Source organism: Echeneis naucrates, chromosome 21 (assembly GCF_900963305.1).
Source record: "Echeneis naucrates chromosome 21, fEcheNa1.1, whole genome shotgun sequence".
NCBI lineage: Eukaryota > Metazoa > Chordata > Actinopteri > Carangiformes > Echeneidae > Echeneis > Echeneis naucrates.
In genome coordinates this window covers 4,779,011-4,799,679 of record NC_042531.1, presented here as the reverse complement: position 1 = coordinate 4,799,679, position 20,669 = coordinate 4,779,011, and the positions used below count along the sequence as shown (strand labels likewise).

General features: G+C 42.8%; 2 protein-coding genes across 5 annotated transcripts; both read left to right on the top strand.

Annotated features, from left to right (window-relative positions):
- Positions 1-1,013: 1,013 nt before the first annotated feature.
- On the top strand, positions 1,014-4,890 carry LOC115062135 (cell surface A33 antigen-like). Its single transcript, XM_029530754.1, has 7 exons — positions 1,014-1,065; positions 1,424-1,590; positions 2,303-2,516; positions 2,616-2,780; positions 2,895-3,011; positions 3,168-3,291; positions 4,209-4,890. The coding sequence occupies exons 1-7, from the start codon at positions 1,014-1,016 to the stop codon at positions 4,888-4,890; spliced, it is 1,521 nt and encodes a 506-aa protein (XP_029386614.1).
- A 1,204-nt stretch (positions 4,891-6,094) lies between these two features.
- On the top strand, positions 6,095-19,364 carry ildr2 (immunoglobulin-like domain containing receptor 2). 4 transcript variants are annotated; one of them, XM_029530493.1, is made up of 10 exons: positions 6,095-6,230; positions 9,362-9,694; positions 10,474-10,593; positions 12,920-12,976; positions 14,908-15,054; positions 15,161-15,322; positions 15,635-15,748; positions 16,149-16,350; positions 17,023-17,686; positions 18,804-19,364. In XM_029530493.1, exons 1-10 carry the CDS (start codon positions 6,188-6,190, stop codon positions 18,837-18,839), a joined length of 1,878 nt encoding a protein of 625 aa, XP_029386353.1. In that variant the 5' UTR covers positions 6,095-6,187; the 3' UTR covers positions 18,840-19,364. The 4 variants fall into 4 exon arrangements, with proteins under 4 accessions (XP_029386353.1, XP_029386354.1, XP_029386355.1 ...); XM_029530494.1 differs by lacking the exon at positions 12,920-12,976; XM_029530495.1 differs by lacking the exon at positions 15,635-15,748.
- The last annotated feature ends 1,305 nt before the right edge of the window (positions 19,365-20,669 follow it).

Below are 20,669 nucleotides of genomic sequence, written 5' to 3'. Positions count from 1 at the left end.
AAGCTATGAGAAATAAGCTTCAACAGATAACAAAGGATGGGAACTGAAATGAAAAAGTGTTGGGTACGAGAACAAGCTATGGATAAAAAAACACAAGAATCACCAAGAGAGAAAACAGCAGCTGCTGCGGGGAAGCCAACTCAAAAACCCCTTCATCATAGAGTATTGAATATCCTCATTACAACATACAATTTTGGAAATGAATGTTGTAATGAGGCCACTGTCACCTCCGTCAGACAAAAACAAAGTAATGACTGGAAAAATGCCTATTTTATAAAACAAAATAAAAAATGAGGAGGTTGCACTGAAGTAAGTAAGTAACTCATTGCTGAACAGCCAAGACCTTGGTCTATAATGACATACCTTCATGTTTTGGAATTTAACTGACTTTTTATTTTCAAAATGAAAACCTGTTTTATCCTAATTCCCAAGAATCATTCAGAGACCAAAACAAAAAGGAATGAATGAAAGTTTGGAAAAGGTTTAGCAAAATGACCAACTTCTAATGTTGTAAGCAGCCATAAAGTGCTCAGTAGTGTGCTGGAACAGTATTTTACTGTATAGTCATTTATTATCTCTTTGTGCCCATAAGTGAAGATATACTTATGTGAAGATATACTGAAATATTGATAAACACTTATGTCTGCTTAAGGCCACGGTATATCTTGTGTGTTCTAAAAGGTGTATTAATTATTCATATTCTGCTTATGAATGAATAAATCTATCTTACAAGGATCAATTAACTGCCTGTGTTTGTCTGTCTGTATATATTAAATTGAACTTTCTTTATCACATTCACCTCTAAGAAGCAGGTTTAATCTAGACAATGGCAGTTTAATGATTGGCCCTCTGGTGACATGTGACCTGTAGCTGTTGACTTATTACCTGGAGGAGTCAACCTCTCTGTCCCTGGGACTTCACCGTGGCGGTTAGGCGGCAACTCTCTCTCTTGAACTAAGAGCATCAATTTCAGATTTCTTTGAATGGCTGCATGTTTTTATCCTCTTTCAGCCATGACAGCGCAGAGGCATCTTGGATGGGGAAAGATATTTCTGATACTCACAGGTAGGTTTGATATTTTTGTTCTTTCACTTCTACATTGAGAAAGCACCACACCTTAAAGTAGTCATTACTGGTGTTAATCATTAATCCAACGGTTCGCAACTCAACCGGAAGCAAGACTGGGTTTTGTCTGTGGAGAAAAACCATCTAGAACATGTGCGTGTATTCATTTATATTTATGTACGTGGTATTTAAAACCAGAAATATTTGCAGTTGGAGTGCGTCGGATTTAATAATGTACCTCACTTTTTACCCCATTTAGACGTTACGCAAAGAGATCAACTGCCTCTTAGTTTTGAAAATAGCTAATAAAGAGGTTAGGGATGAGACGGACTATATGTTGTTGTGTTTTTTGTCTCAGTGCTGACCTGCTGCAGGAGCTTGGACGTTTCTATTCCAAAGCAACTTTATGAGGTGGCTAGAGGAGGCGAAATCACCATGAGCTGTTCCTTCATCCCAGCCCTGACAGACTTCAAGACGCTGATCCTCACATGGGAGGCTTTCCCTGACAATCCTGATGCTGCAATGGTGAGACATTAAAGTGACTGCCTGCAAAAGTAGGATTGTAACTTTTTCCTATTTTTGTGTTATTGTAGTAAACTCGCCAAAGAAGAGCTCCACTGATTTTAGATCATTTTTCTTATCTTAACCAGTGGTGTGACGTAATAAACCTGTAAAAGAGCCACAGGTGAAAACTGGGAGGGTCAAATGGAAGACCTGCCTCTGAGCTTTGCTTGAGAGAAGCAATGCAACAAAACATTATCACTTGATTCATACCTTAACAATTTATCAACCTACAAAATGACTCAGCACAGTGTTGACCGACAGAATGAAAACTATATTATCGTTGTTTCTGTCAATAGTGGATTGGGTCCAAGAGGCAGTGTCGACTTATGATTAAGTCCCCTAACTTTATGAATTAACATTAGCATTAACCTACACTGATCCGACGTGTAGATTTTTAACGTGTCATATTTTCTCATCAAGGCTGTGACATTGTCACTTCCTGAAGTGGACAAAAGACACTTCCTGAAATAGGCAATGATTCACAGCAGCGACTAATACTTTCTGTCCAATAAATGGTATTGTCTCTGCTCATGTTTTATTTAATCAACCTTTGGCATGACAATGATTATTTTGACTGCTGAATGTTGAGCTGGCATTGTCATGAAATTATTTTATTGCACTCTGCTGAGCAGGTATCGTCGTAAAATATGCAGTTTGTTTTTAATTTCTTTAGGAAAGTGTGGCTACATACATTATGAACAATCCAGTTGACATTGCACCTGACTATGAAGGCCGAACAACTTTAGAGGTTAACCTTAACAGTAAGATGAGCACACTGCGCTTGACAAAGGTGACCATGCAGGACAACCGCCGCTACCAGTGCAGCGTCATTATCCCGAATGACATTGATGGAACTACAGCTGCCACCACTTCCCTTTTGGTCCTGGGTGAGAATTACGTGTCATATTCATACTTTGTGTCTCAAAATTGTTCACTTTTCTTGCAAGGAAATGATTTCTTATATTACACTGTTTGCTTTCCTTCAGTGGCTCCCTCTGTGCCGAGCTGCAGAATTGAGGGAACAGCAGAGTACTGGCACAACATCAGTCTCATCTGTATGTCTGAGGAAGGATCCCCAAAACCCACCTACAATTGGATGACCTACAGTGTTGAAAACGTTCACAGAGAATTTCCACCTAAGACAGCTATAAGTACGGATTATAACACACATTATTCAAAGTGCATATCGGTCTTCGCTACCGCTGCAAACAGTGCAAATCATCATGAAAGCATGGTTTAGTCTAACTATTGTCATTATGTTGCAGATGATGGCGTTGTATCCCTTTACAATATTTCAAAAGAGATGTCGGGGTTCTACATTTGCACATCAACAAATCGAGTCGGTTCTGCCAGCTGCAACATGACCTTAGCTGTGATGCCTGGTAAGTCTTATTACCTTCTGTCCTTTTGTGTGTTGCCTATTCCAGCAAGGAGGCTCTGACGAACTGATATAATATGAATGGATACACGCTACCATCTATACTACCTTGGAATAAGTATTGTGAGGAAACCCCATGTCTTTATTCCCTTCTCCCCAGGTAGTATAAATACGGGGTCCATTGCAGGTATAGCTATTGGAGTCATCGCAGGTCTTCTGGTTCTGGGAATTATCATCTTCTGTTGCTGCCGGAAAAAGGGCAAAAAGGACAAGTATGCTGAGGGGTATGTACTGTATTTCCTGTACACCGATCAGCCATGACAGTGTGACCAGTGACAGTTGCTGTGGATAACATTAGGAAACAGTGTTACAGTGGCACCCGACCGTGGGTGGGATGTTTTAGGAGTGTAAGGGTAAGGAGGAGGTGGGCCACTTTGGGACAAACTGTGACGGGTATGAGACTGGGTCAGACCATCAACTCTTATGGGGTGTCTCTGATTTCCAGTACCTACCAAAAACTTGCTGAACCCTGGTCCAGTGGCGAAAGAAAGGGTCAAGGGGAAGCAAAGGCTGGCCAATGTGGTCTGATCCAACAGAAGAGCTGGTTCAGACAGAACAGTATCAGGGTACCTTTGCTGCCTCCTGTTTACCTCCAAAAGTGCCTACAATGAGCATGAGAGCATCAGAACCGGACGACAGTACAATGGAAGAAGGTGGCCTGGTCTGATGAATCCTTTCTTTCTCTACCACCTACCAAAACCTATCCTTACAGACTAAGTACAACCCTTCGTGGAAAGGGTGATCCCTAATGGCAGAATAGGACTCTCCACCAAAGTGCAACAATACTTCATGAATGTTTTGAGGAACAACAACGAGTTCAAGGTTGTTATTGGCCTCCAAATTCCCCAGATCTAAGTCCAAACCAGCTTTTTTGGGACCTGCTGGACAAACAAGTCCGATCCATAGAGGCCCCACCTTGCAACTTTTCAAGGACAGTATCTGCTACGAACGCCTTCGTCCAGATAACACAGCTCACTTCAGAGGTCTGGAGGAGTCCAGGCCTCGATTATTCAGGCCTCTTATGGCAGCAATAGAGGGATCTAAGGAGGTGGCCGTGATGTGATGGCTGAGCTGTGTAAATCACCACCAATAATTGGTTTTGTTGGCGTTTTGATTAAAAGTATCCCTGTTTGTCTCTTAGGGCTCCCAATGATGTGCAGTTTTACGACAAAGATGCTCCAGAAACCGGAGAGAACTACTTAGATGACAAGTTGGACAACGAGACAGTGCAGCACTATCAGCATGAAGATAAAGCTGCTATTCCTGAGAACTACCAAAAAGAAGGACCGCCTGGACACAAGATGGAGGACGATCAGCAAAGTTACAACAGCAGTAAGGACAGGAATTATGGTAAGGGCAGTGACATTGACTCTCACCGTGACCAAGACATCAAGTATGATCACAAGGTCCGTGATCACCTTGACGATCAGCGTTATCGCCATGGTGGAAGTCGTGAACACCTTGATGACCAACGCGGTCGCAATGGTGGAAGTCGTGAGCATCTTGACGACCAACGCGGTCGCTATGGAGGAAGCCGTGAACATCTTGATGGCCAACGCGGTCGCTATGGTGGAAGTCGTGAACATCTTGACGACCAACGCGGTCGTTATGTTGGAAGTCGTGAACATCTTGACGACCAACGTGGTCGTTATGGTGGAAGTCGTGAACATCTTGAGGACCAACGCGGTCGCTATGGTGGTAGTCGTGAACATCTTGACGACCAACGTGGTCGTTATGGTGGAAGTCGTGAACATCTTGACGACCAACGTGGTCGCTATGGTGGAAGTCGTGATCGCCTTGATGACGAACACAACCGTTACTAACATTGATAATTTTGCGTTGACAGCTCTTTAAAAGGTCTTTTGCTCCTTTTTGTGATTCAGAAATATTTCAGTGTGTTAACGGATCGGGAAGAGCCTCATCGCATCATACACGTGACGCAAAATGCCATAAATTCTAATGCTAAAGCCAATATTCAAATAACAGGCCAGGTTTATCTTCTTCCTACTCCGGTTTACTTCCCTCCATCAACACTTCCTGATGCTTTTCCACATTAAAGGCTTCCCTATGAAGGGAATCCACAGCATCTTTAACTGAGGCCTCACATAGATGTTTGGGGAAAAAGGTATTTCTCATTATAACAGGAAATATGGTTGGTGTTTTCATAAACCAAAATGAACCTGGCATACCTAAAAAACAAAAATGAATTGATTGTGTAATGCATCATTGGAGGTACTTTATGTCTGCACATCACAGTCTGGCAGCATCAGTCAAACTGGGTTGACCTGTTTCTGCATCGGAGCCGCTTTGTTGCTTCAAGTGTTGACAGCAGCTTCGTGTTTGTAATTGAAATAAATCTCATATAGGTAAAGAACAAAATGTAATTCCTGATCAGCTGTGTTGTTTTTACTGCAGTCAGACATCATCTATGTTGTTTTCTGAGCATTCTTATAATTTTGCCATCTTAACTGTGTACAATATCTTAATTATTTTTTTTATCTTCATCTTTAGTTTTAAGTGCCTGTTAAGTTCTTAGATTATAATAAAAAAATAAGGATGTGCCTCTGTGTCTTAGTGTGCAGTAAAGCTTTGATGTTTTCGATTTAGGGGACAGTTTATACTGAAATCAATTTTACTTGACTTGTGCATTTGTGCATTTTTTATTACATTTTTTTGTGTTACAGTTGATTCCATTTGAATGTAAGATTAGCATTTTTCATAAAAAAAAAGTCAAATAAAATTTCAATAAAGAAAGTGTGTTTTAAAGAATTCATTCATCATTCATCTGCAATAGAATTTCCCCAAAACTCACAACATTGTCCTAATAGATGATGAAAAATAATCATAAATAAATAATACATTAAACTTATTATCATGTAAATAATGCTTATAAATATCCATAAATACATTTAGATAAGCTAAAAAAAAAATCCTGTGTGGTGTAGTGTGTGTTGTCCGGACACAGGAAGTTGTGAGTCTGTGGGCTGTGTTGTGTGTTGCCTGAAGTGGAACGGTCCCGTTAGTCAGTCCGTCTGCAGCAGCCGCAGTCAGCGGACGGCCAGATGAGCAACATGCGGACAAGCTGCACTTTACCTTTTTAAAACGGAGAAAACGGCGCCTATGATGGACTTTTACCGGCTGGCTGTTTTCCTCGGAGCGTCGAGTAAGTGTTTCATTCGCTTCTCTAAAATATTCTCTGCGACAGCAGCGCAACAGGTCGATCCGCAGCGAAGTTACTGCTGATCCAAACGAGCCCTTCACACCACAGAGTGACATAAAAGCCCCCCAAGAAGGAGAAGAAGAGTTGAGTTTGTAAAAATGAGGAATGAGTTGATGTTTTGCCTCCTTTTTTCTTAACATGTAATTACACATTTGTGTCATCATTTCTGCTTTGTGGATCAATGCTGGTAATCCCTCTGAGGTGTGTAGTGTGTGTTGGCCATTATTGGGATGCCTGTGCTTTATAGTGGAAGGTCTGTGTTCCTCTCCTCAGATATAATAATATTTCCTTTGGAGCTTTCCTGTTGCAGGCCTGTCTGCACAGGAAACCGCTCTGCTTTACTCAATAAAAGTGTGTATTTGAGAATACAGTGGTCAATTTTGGGGCTTTACTTTTATAGATCGGCTCGTTTAGAGCAGGAATTTTCTGTCAATCAACAGGAAAGTCATTTATTTTGACAAGGTATGGATCGTTTTAGTTATTTCCTGCTCTCTGCTTCTGTGAAGATTTCATTTTGGCTCATTTCAGTTCAGGCTTTTGAATACATCATCTGTGTTTGTAGACTTAAAATTGCAGGTTAAGTGAGGATGAGATTATAATTGTGAGTTGCAGACCTGAGAAGGTGTCACTAAGCTGACACTAGTTTCTGAAAATATACATTAACAGCCACGCACCCTGACAGTAACTCCAGGTTTCACTAAGACGTTATTCACTCTTATCTGTGTTCTTGTTGAGCTAATGAGTCAATCTGCAGGAATGCACAATGCACCAAAGGCAGGAAATGTGAAAGCTTTGGAGAGGAAACTTCTGATCGCGTTCAGGAAACATGCAGCTGCGGAGCGTTGACCTGGAATACATTCGTGTCCACACACTGGTCTAAAAAGTAAACTAATCTCCAAATGAGACCTTTAGTCCGCGCACAGGTGGAGGAGCAGAGTGCGTGCTCTCCCTGCAACTTCTTGTTCATTAACCTACAGTGAGTCACGCAAACAATAGTTAACAGTGACTGAGAGGTGATGCATCCAGCAGTATCTGTGTTTGCTTCTCCTCCTCTCACCTCAGACTGAGGCATTCATGCTGTAACGGTTTGGTTTAAATCTCTTGCTGATAATTGGTCAGTTCCCGACCAGCTGGATGAGGCCAGACATTCCCATTGGCTGAGAGTGCCCAGATCCTCAAGTGGGACAGGAGGAAGGGGGCAAACAATGGACTGGTCCATAAAAAAAGAAACAAAGGGACGGACATTTGTTGGCAGGAATTTAGAGCTTGGTTACTCCTTCTTCTCTTATCCTGTCAAATCGTTTAGAAATTGCCTTAGTCAGCGTCTGAAGCCTTTTTGTCTTGTTTGTGCTTTCTAAGTGTTTGAGATAAATTAAAAGCTAATGAGGCTCATGTCACTGGGCCCAGTGTGTCAGGCTGATGCAGCCAATTCATCAGTCAATACGGAGAAATGTAATCAGCAGCTGAACTGACAATATTTCATAGACTGAGCAGTTAATCCATGAATCCAGTGAAACATCGACTGTTCTTACCATCAATAATAATGTTGATGTTTTGATGTTGAGACATTTTTATTGGGACTCACTTATCAAAAGAGGTGGCATTTTTTTCTGTCTTGATGTATTAATGTATTTTAAAACAGTCTGACACTGGAAATGAAAGTTAGCTGTTGGAAATAAAAAGACGGACTCGAAGGAAGCAAAGAAGAGACCCATTTTAGATAAACAGGTTAAAGGCACACTGTATGCTGCTCTTACTGGTCCAGAGGAGAGGTGGGCTGGAGGACTTGGTTTTGCTTTGATTTCCTGTCTTCTGGGAAATGTTTAGAGCGAGTTCCTGCCCCACCTAGAGCTAATATGAGGAGAAGTGTCTGAGCTCCATCCCTTCCTTCTGTGATGACGACCCCCTGCCTCTCCACAGGCCTCCCAGCCCCCAACACACTCTGGAATTTGACCTTCCTGACCCCGGAGGAGCCCCCACGCACCTAATCTCTGCTGCTGTCTTTTCTCCTCTGCTGATATGACACAAATGACTGCATCGCCCCTCATTATGGATGATCTCTGCAAACAAACAAGACACAGCTGTCAACATCTTCATTTCCCTTTTCTGCTCTCGAAGCTGTTGTTTGTCTGCTCAGTTGACTCACCTGAAGCTAATGCAGTCTGATACTTCGGTCCTGTAATATTTTGCCAGCAGGGGCAGATCAAGGCTGTCCAAACTCTTTTGAATGCGCACCAGATGTGAGAATACCTGGGAGACAGCTGCTTCCTGTATCAAAATCCCCTCATCAAAAGGCTCACCATCATCACAAGTCTTTCATAATAGCGTCAGTCTTGAAGGCAACAGTTTTGGCTTTGGGTGAAAATAAATTAAATTCTCAGTGACAACTGTGGCCATGAATGCAACTTAGCAGCAGAGTCTGTTGCCTGCTAATGATCCATATTTGATCTAATGTGACATCTTCAGATTGTAGATGGTCCTCCCAGTGAGAGCTGAACAGGAAAATGCTCATACCTGTGGCATTAACCAGTATCGTGTGGCCTGAGGGCCAGACTTGGAATAGGAACACAACAGCACCACAAACTGAAACCACATTTTTCAAGTCGATCTTTGCACATTTGCCGTGAAACTGCTGTTGCGCCTGCTGGCTGAGAAAAGAAACCTACCTGGTGCTTACCATCCTGACTGCGTGAATGCAGGTCGAAGTGTTACCATCCTCCGTGACACCGCAGCAGGAAAACACCTCATAGAACCTCATATTGGCTTCAGCTCAAGTCATTATGGCACAGATGACGTAAAAGCCATCACATCAGAAAGGGATCACTCATAATTGCCAGGCAGGACGGAGTATGGCAACCAAAAACTGGTGACGTGACTGCACAGTGCGTTATCATTGCATTAAACACTTGAAGTCCTGAAAGCTGGAACCTTGTCAGCTTTACAAGCGCAGGATTTATTCCTACTGGATTTGTTTTACGGAATAGTGAAATTTGAAGAGTTAGACTTGAGAAATAATGTTTTTTTCTGTTTCACTTATCACTGTTTTCTTTCCCTGTTTGCTTCGTCTGTGTCAGTGTGCGTGTGTGATGGCATCCACGTCACAGTGGGGCCAAAGAAGCAGCACTTTGCCATGCTGTTCCAGTCCGTGGTGCTCCCGTGCCAGTACCGAACAACCTCCACGCAGACCCCCGTGGTGCAGTGGTGGTACAAGTCCTACTGCCGAGACCGCACGCGGGAGTCCTTCAACCTGCCGGAGGCTCTGGGCATCAAGGCGTCCGAGCTGGGAGCCAAGTCCCACCTGGAGTGCTCTGACAGCAGCCGCACGGTGCGGGTCGTGGCCTCGGCGCAGGGAGCCTCCATGACGCTGGCTGAGCACTACAAAGGCAGAGACATCACCATCATGAACAGTAATGTGCTCCTTCTCATCTTCTCTCAGAAAAACAGAACCTTAATGAGAAACAGTTCGTGCAGCTGTTTGACCGCTGCGCCCTGAAATTCATCCCTGAGCAGGAATCAGAGCTGAGGGCGCTTTGTATTTCCTGTTCTCTAAATAAACTTCTTTTGTTTTTGTCCTACAATAGAGCAGGCATCACACACTCATGTGGTCACCACCTCCTGCTTTCACTCCCATGCATTTATGCACTGACTCCTTTTAAACCTCGAGCCTTATCAACACCAAACACCCGTCTTCTAACCAAATGCATTATTGGAACAAACCACGTTCAACAATACACTTAAAAAAATACACACGTGACAAAATAAATTAATCGTTTGTCATCACTTAGTTCTTTCATACTTTTTTTCTGGTTGTTTACATGGAAATATTCTGGATTTAGTTTCTACGGGTTATTACTAGTGCTGAAGTCACTGACTGTGGAGCTGCTTCACAGCAGATGGGTGATTGGGTTTGATTCTGAGGCCGCTTTTATTCCAGAAAAATGGTGCGCATTTCCCGGTTTCGTCTTCTTGACTGTTCTTAAAGCGGAAAGAGACTTCCAAAAGGCCACATCAAGGTCACATCACCAGAAACTCTCCACCGAGCACCATACAGGAGCCACATAGGACAGAAAAAAAATAGTGTTTCAATCTACTCCAAGAGCAACTCTCTGCCCAGGATTTCTGAATGAACAAATAGAGTGATTAAACACTCACAGTGTGTGTGACCTTGTGTCTCGTCTGTGTGCAGAAGCTGACCTGAGGATTGGCGAGCTTCAGTGGGGCGACAGCGGAGTTTACTTCTGTAAAGTCATCATTGCTGATGACCTGGAGGGGCCCAACGAAGGCCAACTGGAGCTACTCGTGCTGGGTAAGGCTGCACTTTTCCTTGTTTAGACGTTTTGTTTGTTTGCACACTCAGCTCGGCGCAGTGTCCTGCTGTCGGTCGGTCAGCTTTGTGACGACTGCATTCCAAAGTGTCCGTACAACAGCTCCCATGGAGACGGCCGAATGGTGCTTTCCTCTTCACATGGTCTTGATCCTCCATGACTGACTCCATTGTTTCGCCACTTTAAAGGACTTGGCCGCAGTGTGCTTTAGGTACATCCCAGAACAGTTGGACACTGTTGTTGTCTGGGAGAGCACATATTCAGCTGCGTAACATCGCATGTTTGGGTGTGTTATATTGGTTATATTGGTTATATGGTGAGTTTGTATCGATGAACAGCTGATGATGATTCAGGTGCTGAAGGTCAGAGATTCCCCATCTCCTCTTAGTGAAACCTGAAGGAGCAAGTCCGCTCAGTGAGGGAGAAAATGTGGAGACCATTGTTGCCAAAGCCACTCCTTAAGCCGTTACCATAGTTACCATGTTCAGGGGAGTCGGGAGGGTTGATGGTTGCCGTTGGTGACGACATGGAGAGAGAGAGAGAGAGAGAGAGAGAGAGAGAGAGAGAGAGAGAGAGCCTGAAGTCTGACAACAATGTGACTTAAATGTTATCCAAAATGTGTTTTGTCCTGTTCCAGTATCAAAGTGTCATTCATACAGCTCTGCTCCGCTAATCTGATTATAACAAGCTCACAGGAGCGAAGAGGACGGGGGGAGGGTTAAACTTGTGAGAATAACAAGACCGTTCCGTGTTTTTGGTGCCAGATTTGATTTCATTTACATTGGCGTTAGAAAGTGCGTACAGCAACTTCAAATCAGCATATCCTGAAGTTTTCACTTCAGATCTGTCAAGCGTCCGGTTAGCTTTGATCAGTTCAGCACAGACTGGAAACAGGGAGAAAGTCAGCCTGCTTACATCAGAAAGTAATGGAATAATTCCAGTAATAAAAATGTTATATATATATATATATTTTTTTTTTTTTTTTTTTTTAATCTAATTCATACTGTAATTCCACTGCACATTACTGGTCAACCTGCGTTACAAAACAGCATTCAAGAACCAACTTGTGCTGTTTCTTCTTTCAACTTCTCACTGATCTCTTATATAATTTTATTTCTTGGATTTATTTTTCACCCCCTCAATTCTATTGCTTTTTTTTTTTTTTTTTGGTTTTGTTTGTGTTTTTTGCAAAGCTTTCACCCGCACTGCTCCATTACTCATTCTCCAGCCTTGCATGATCTCCCTGGGCCTTTCCCCGTCTCCCTCCTTCCTCTCAGGTTACTTCGTGTGTCTGATGGTATGTAGCTGAGTGTGCCAGGCCAGCGTAGCAAGAATGCTTATTTTATCAGGGAAGGGCTGATTTTCTCACCACGCCACAGAAACAGCACACTCAGCACATTCTGGGGCCGGTGAGTTTCTCTCTCGCTGTAGAGTCACACAGGTCAGATAGTAACCAGTGTTTAACTTAATTACAGTCTTTTGCCACCTTGTGATAAACACACAGCAGACACATGAGCACCTGCAGCGGATGTGTCAGTCTCAAGAAATTGTTTGTTTTTTCCCTTCCAGCTATCTTAATTTTTTGTTTCCTGCATGTCGACCTCTTTATCTTTGATTTGATGCACAAAAGAGGCATTGTCTCACAACTATGCAACTTTTGTGAGCTTTTTTTGTGGAGCGTCCATGGCAAATTGTTGCCCTAGAATCTCTATGTGCCCCAGTTTTCATTCATCCTCACACGCTGGTCGCTATAGAGTTATTTGTGCGGCATTTTAATGTGGCTTGTCAGGATGCTAACAATTACAAATTTGTGCTAAACTCAAACGAGGCTGCTGAGGATTTCAATGAAGTTTCAAACAGATAAGAATTATGCCAAAGACAGAAATTGATACGTGACAGAAGTCCTGAGGGAGACATGAAAATGAGAAGCAAATTTTGAGATGTCCCATCTGCTGGTTGTTCAGAAAAAAAAAAAAAAAATCACCATTATGGCTCTGGACTTTGGAGCTCCAAAGTTTTTACGTATTCATCCATGAATGTCTGCACAAGATGGACTGGACAGCAAACAACTGTTTGGTGAGACGGTTCATTTTATTTTAAAGGAAAGACCATACATATGATGGATAGTGATGGATAGTAGACATTTAATATTCATGAATTAAACATGGATGCGTTGTGTTTGCTGATGATGTAAAAAGTTTGCCCTTTCATCGCGGCATCACCGTCAGTCGTCCCCTCTGCTGCCTTTTGACTCTTGCTTCCTGCTTCCTCTGCGGGCCTTCACCTGTGCTCTCCCTCTCTCTGCAGGCAGGACAGGTGAGCGGGACGATATCCTACCTGAGTTTGATGTGGCGTTTATGCCAGGTACGGCACCTTACCTGCACTTTCATCTCACTGCCTGGCATCTTCCGGCTTCCCTAATGCTGCCTGATGTTTAATTCTAACCGAACAATCGAAACTCTCTTTGACTAACAACTGGGCAATCAGAGACTGTTGACGCTGAACTTTAATTCAACGTTTGTGACCGTCACACTGACAAAGCGCCACCTGAATGTAAAGTAAAACTCAGAGTCTTATCCTTGTTAGCTCTGGTCATGATTTGAATTCCACAGGGAGCGTTGCCTTCACATACTGAGGGATTTTGAGTGGATTTTGCTGTTGGGCACACCCAGAGGAAGTGTGTAGTTAGAGTCGGGATGCTTATGATGTGCAGATGGATAAGAGTCACTTGGACTTCTCTGGAGATCCCCCGATGTTTCCTTTTATAGCGCTCTGAGGTTTATGATAATTGTTCAGGAAGACACAGAAATAACATGGTTTTAAAAGAAGACTGGAATTAATGATGGTGTTGTTTTTTTAAAGCTGGGTTCTAGCTGTGAGGACATAATACACAAAAAAGCCACTTTCAGTATTGGCAAATATCAGGAGTGGACAGTAACCTAAATTTAAAGTAAATTTACTGTAGTACTGTACTTAAGCACAGTTTTTGAGTATCTTTTGGGGGATACTTTTACTTTCACTTCACTACATTTTATGGACAAATATTGTACCTTTTACTTCACTACATTTCTATTGATGCCCTCGTTACTTGCTAGTTTTGAGCTAGTGTAACATTACTCGTTCATTGTTTTTATTGGTAATGTTTTTTTGTAACGGCAGCTGTAGCCGCTGTAAGCTTTACAGTCAGTGTGATGAAACTCATGGAAATACTGTGTTGTGATGTTGAAGGAAGTAAAGAGCTGAATAAAGCCGGTCCATGTGTTCAGCCTGGACTGCTAGTTACCATGGTTACCAGCGTCAATGGGCCAAGCTAAGATGAAACAGAGTTAGCTTTATAGCTAGCTACACTAGCATACGCTGAGCTAGCTACATTGTGGAGCTGCGACTCTGATTCACTAATTCTGGCCTCCATTTCTGCCGTCATCCTGAATCTATGACGAGAAGTACGATAATGAACTAGACATGGAACACACAGGAAGTCTATTTATCAATGTGAACAGCAGAGACCTCCGAATCCGGTCCTGGATTTTTCCTGATTCAAATGAGTGACTCCTGATCCGACTTCAGCATCCCTCCAGAGACCGGTTCTTGTAGGGCCTCTTTAACTGAAGGTGTTTTTGAGCAGAATCAAATCAGTGTATTGTATAATGAAAATAAAGCTACTTTCCTTTCCTGTATGTCCTGAGGTATTTTTTTTAATATACTTAAGTAATTTTTTAAGCAAATACTTTTGTACTTTTACTTAAGTAATATTTTGACAAAGCTACTTTTACTTGTATTGGAGTAATACAAGGAGAATCTGTACTTTGACTCAGGTAGTGAAATTGTCTGCTCTGTCCACCTCTGGCAAATATTCAGCTTAAAAAAAAGTTCAACACCTGGAGAGAACAAAATCTTCAGGGTCTGCTAAGTAAACCTTCAGTGTCAGTTATTAATAAACACATTTAACTGGTATATGTTTGTGGGAGCCAAGTTTACATTTTCAGAAATATTTTAAATATATGTTGTTTTTTTTCATATCTTATTCTGACGTTTGTTGAAGCCTTGTGTTTTGACACTATGACATTTATAGTGATGTCACCTTGTTTCTCTCGTCAGAGGGAACAACACTGTGTCATTTTTGAATTATCCCTTAAAGGTCTGTTTTGGCTTTTCACTGACCTCCAGTGGTTTAGCTTGTCAGTACACCGTGATACGATTTAAATTGAGTTTAAAGCTCCTGTTTGGCTTTGGATTTTGTTGTATAGTTTCTTTTTTATTTCACGTGTGAATATTTTGGTGTGTGTCTTATCTAGAGTGGGCGTTTGTGGGCTCTGTCGTCCTGGGCAGCGTCATTTTCCTGCTGTTGTTGGGGATCTGTTGGTGTCAGTGCTGTCCTCACTCCTGCTGCTGCTACGTCCGCTGCTGCTGCTGCCCCGACACCTGCTGCTGCCCCCGACACTGTGAGTGACAGAAACAAAACGCCACTCTTCACTTCATTTGCATTCAAAATCGCCTTTCCCTGCGATGTGTATGTGAGCTTCACTCTTTTGGTGGTCTCCCGTACAGTGTATGAGGCAGGGAAGATGGCAAAGAGCGGACAAGCTGCCCAGGTTCCTGTTTATCCCTACTACATCCCTGCTGTCCCTACTGTGGTCCCTCTCGCCCCCTCTAGCCTTGTGGACCCTAAAATTTCCTCTTTACCCTCCTTGGAGAATAACTTGGCTGGAGGTGAGTGTCAGAAGGTCAGAAGGTACAAAGATGTTCGCCTATTTAACTTGACTAATTCATTTCATCTGTCACCCCTCATCCTCAAGTCTGCCTCCCATCTAACAGAACAGAAAACATTTGTTTGTTGTTTAAACATATTTGAGTTTGGGTATTACACTATACATATATATATATATACATATATATATACGTTGATATATGTATACATATATATGTGTATATATATATATATATGTATATATGCATGTGTTGCATGATTACTGTATGTCGCTATCTGTGTCTGGGTGTGTGTTTGTGTGTGTGCATCCGCAGTGCACAGTGGTTATCGACTGAAAGCCAGTCCAGACAAGGACTCAATGAAAGTCCTGTACTACATAGAGAAGGAGCTGGCTCAGCTTCCCTCTGCCAAGATGGCTGCTCTCAAACGTAAGCCTGGACAGATTAGGGCAGTTTTTGTCGTTCGTGTGTCAGTGTGTGCGCACGTGTCGTGTGGGTTTCTGTTCTTGCATATGTGTGTGTGTCTAATAGTTTTTCTTTTTTTTTTTTGGCATGATTTGTCTGGTTTCCATTTAATCCTGACATTTGCTCATAATCACCTTCATCACCATTTGACACACATGAAACATGTCTGTCCTCAGTCAGTTGTGGTCACCTGTAATCAGTTCCTGATTAGATAATACTGCCAAGTTTTTACCCAAGACGCCTACACACTTGACCTTTGACCCAAACACATCTTTTTCTGAAATGTGTCACTTTAACATTTCGTAAAATGCTGCATTTCAGTGAAAAAATATAAAACATTTGATTGCTGTATGTGTCATCACAGCCAGTAGCCTTTCAGAGCTGAGCTCGCTGCACGACGGAGGGACGACCGACTTCAGACACACGTACCAGACGGTCCAGATGAAGGCTCTCCCGCCAATCGCAGATCTCGATGACCAATCGGTGGTGAGAGCAGCTCCGCCTGCACAGAGCCGGAGGCCCAGACGGGACAGAGGACACCTCTCAGACGATGAACTAGACAGACGGTAAATACTTTATGTCTGTTTGACATGAACATCTGGAAAAGGTTCAGCTGTTTAATGGACCATAAGATCAGCAGTCAGGATGCACAAAGTGGCAGTTTGTGGCAGCGGATCCCATTTCAGTCGCTTGAACATGTGACTTTCCAATTAGATGGATTTATGTTCAAAATTTTCCCCATCAGCTTCTATGTCAGTGATGCACGGTGCTACATGTCCAATAAATCTATTGCTACGGCATCTCACTGAAACTAAATCATGGGTACAAGACAAATTTCTGAAACTGATCTGGACTAATGTCATCACTGGTCCCAAATCCCTGACGCTCCAAATACACGCAAACTGGCGTTTTCCTCTTCTGGTCCAAATACCACACAGTATCAAATCAACAGTGAAACTGCCAACACACTGCTCACCATCTCTGCTGCTGATGAGATACTCCCCAAATATTTTTGTGTGTGCTCATCACACACTCCCAGCAGCTCCCTGTTACACAATCATCCCCTTCTGTTCATTCAGACACCCGTCAATAACTGAGCCCCTTCATTTTCCTTAAATGGGGCATCTCTGTGTTCACGTGACTAAAAATGTTTTCATTGTTCTTTTGAGTCTCATTTTTAACTGTCACATTTGTCATTTGATTGTAAATCAGATTTTGTGTTCATTTCCCTTCTGTAGGTGGAACCCCCGGTCGGAGCACCTGAAGAGGAAGACGTTGAGCAGAAGGGGACGCACTGGCTCCCTGGATGAGCTGGAGGAATTTGCCCGCTCTTATGACTCCCGTGGCCGACGAGCTGAGCCTCCAGACCACTTCTACGACCGGGATTACAGCCCCCCCAGGCGTTTCTATAGAGACAACGATGACGACTGGGAGCGCCGCAGCCCCTCACCTTTACTGCAAAAGAGAAGGGACACGTGGGACAGCGATCGCCCCTCTCGGCCGCCGCAAAGCCGAGGATACGACGACGCCTTCCTCAACAGCGTGCTGGAGAGCAAGGCGAGGGGGCAGGGCAGGGACAGGGGTGCTGAGAGGATGGACGTGGACAGTGACACCCCCTCCAAAAGCAGCTCAAGAGGAAAGGGTAGCAATAGCTACTACAGCCGGTCGCCAAGCAACCGTCCAGAGGAGGATGACCCTTTGCCCCCCTACTCTGAGCTGGAGGCGGAGCGGCACCGCAGGGCCGAACTGACCACCGACCGGTACCGCACCGCAGAACCACACAGGTCTGATCGATACAGGACCACTGAACCAGCCGCGAGGCCTTTCTCTTACACCCGCCCACACGGAGTGTCCCATACACTACAGGGGGGCCGAGAGGACAGGGACAGGAACCGAAACCTGGTGAGTTACTTGTAGGAGGAACAAAGTCCTCCTTCCTCCTCGGTCCTTCAGGACAGGATTCTCTAAATCCTGTAAAAATTGTCAGGATAAGGCTGCTGGTATTCTAGACTTCTCATGTCGTCAACAAATCCCAGGAACTGACCCAAACCAAGAATAACGTATTCAAAGGCTGACTTTACTTTATTTGCTCCATATTTATTCACGGCATGAATAATATAATCTAATGTAATATAGACACTCAAACATATTTTGAACATTGACGGCTAAAAAAAAAGGGTGTCAAAAGGAATAGCTCACAAAATGTAATATTTTTATTCAGTTTTACTGCAAATTCTTCACCAACTGGTAGGCTGATGATCCACAGCCCACAAGTTAAAGTAAACCGCTCTAATCCACCGAATATGTATTAATCCAAGGCTAAGACAGTCTCCAACAAAAGCACAAACTTTTGGTTTGAACTCCTTTGGTGTTTAAAAAAAAAAGTGACCCTTTAAGGATAAAAGGAGTAAGCTTGTTGAAAAGATGGAAATATGAGACGTTGTGTTATCCAAGAAAGTTGAACTGAGGGCAACTGGACTTGGTCGGAAATATTTCACCTCTTGTTGTGAGGTTTAAGCGTTTACAACTGATTGTGCGACTGCAACGTTCAGCTGAAGTGAATCGTTGTTGCTGAGAAGACAGAATGGGATTTGTTGACGGTAAGAATACAGCAGAACAGCGACAGCCTTATACTTTAGTGTTGTTACATGTTTTACAGTATTATGTACATAATCTGATTGTCTCTTGTGCAATTTCCATACAAGGTCTTAACACTGAATCATTCTAACTTTTCTTCATGATTTTATACAAGTAGCTGTAACATGTTTTATATAAATCTGCAATGAATGAAAGAGAGTGATTGAAACTATTGAATCGAATCTGCCCATGCTTGCTTGGCTTATTAAATATCCCAAAAAAGCACATGTGCAATCAGCATTTCAGTCGATATTAACACATTTGAAGCTGCATGATTTCTGTTGATTTAGCTTTGTAACCCGAGACATCCGGCTGGACTAACCCTGCATGTGCACCAATACTAAAGTCTCTAACGTGTGGCTCTCGGTGTTTCCCTCGACAGAGCACCGCACTGAGCAGGGACTCTCTCATAGTGTGACAAAGTTTCCCGCCTCCACCTGCACGGCACTGCTAGCCCGTACAGTTTAAGCCGTCCCGTGACTGCGCAGGAGGGGGGGAGGGGGGGGGTAAGTGGTCTGCCATCGGCCACGTGAAGTCTTACTCATCTCACTGAAATAACTGCATGTTAGTGGATGGAAAAGGAAGCAGCACGTTCAGGCCTTTGTGTATTTCTGCTCCATGAACTACACCTGTGTGGCCTACAAATGGCTCATGAGTCTGTTGACTGGACTTACTTTACACCAGTGCCAAGATGTGTGTGTTTTTTTTATTATTATTATTATTTGCCAATTTCAGAAATAGTTTTTTGTATATTAAGCAGATCACCCCAGTTTTTCTCTTCCTACAGTCTTCATACTCAGTACACTGCAACTCTCAGGTTCACTTTGTATTTGTGTTTTTGTCTGGTGTTGATGTTGTACTGTATGCAAGTGCTGTAGCTTGAATTTGTTCTGCAGATTTTTTCATTGCACTGCTTCGATACTTTTTGAATAAAGAAAACTGCGCTGAAGTCTTGTCTGTCTGACGTGAATACATTTCAATGACACATGCGGCTGAAATGACTCATCATTAGCAGATAAGTCGCTGCATTTCATTCTCTGTCATGTGAATCAGCTATCAGGAGGAGGTTTATTGAAAACAGCCAAATATTTAGTTGGTGAAAAACAACCCTCGATGGTTTTAATATTTATTTGAAGTGTAGAATTGAATTTTGATATTTCCTGATGGTTTTATATTTATTTCTCTCCATTGTGAAGAACAAAACTAATGTAAGTATGTGAACATGATTACAGTTCAATTAATTTGATAAGATTGTCTTTGATATAAAAATATAGTTGTCCATCACAGAGTTCGATCTTCAGGTGGCTGTTGTGTGATAAAGTGTACGATAATACGTGTGTATCTTGGACAAAGTCTTAGTTATTTTTATCGTTGCTTATCAAATATACACAGTTGAATAAACACTAAGGCTTTTGTGAAACTTCCACATCGACACAATCAGCACGTTACCACTGTGTGCTGTGCAAGTTTGTGTTGTCCTGCAGATGTTTATGGAGGGGTAGTAGTTTACAAAGTATTATAAGTATAACTGGATGAAAATGAGCCAAATGGTGCAACATCTCTGGAAGTTGGAAACAGAAAAAGAAAGGTGAGGGAAAGTTCTCCACTCTTTCTGGAGACTCACAACTCAAACTTTAAAAAGTGACACAGATGCTTTTCGTCCATGCAGCATTTTTGTTTTTGTTTTTTTTTACAGCACTTCAGGCAGCTGAGATCAGCACTTGAGTTCAGCTCAGGCGGGCTTGTTTTGTGTCAACAATGAGGCTCGGTGGGGTCTGAGTCCTGGACAGGGTCCAGACCGGGGATGTAAACGCGCTCTCACAAAGAGCTCCAACTCTGAGATTGGACTTTACACTCGGGCTGTTTGTCACAGACGAGACGCACTTCAACTGCACTCCATTTCCATTCACATTGATAAGTTTCACCCCCCCTGTAATGTCAGCGCTTTACTGAGGCCCAGACCAACCTGAAGGTTAATCCTGTGGGCGGTACATTCACATGAAACGTGTATACATCTGCCATGAAAACAGCATTTGAGTGAACTCACCGCAACAGCAAGGAGGTGGATGAAATATTTACTAATTAATAATGTTTTTATTTTGATTCATTTCTCTTAAACTATCACTGCACAGAGCTGTGAGGTAGAGGAAAAAATAAAACAAACTGTGCTTTATCAAACTAAATCTATGGATGAAACTTTAACATGCAGCATTTCACTGTCTGTAAGTCTTTTTCATATGAAACTTAT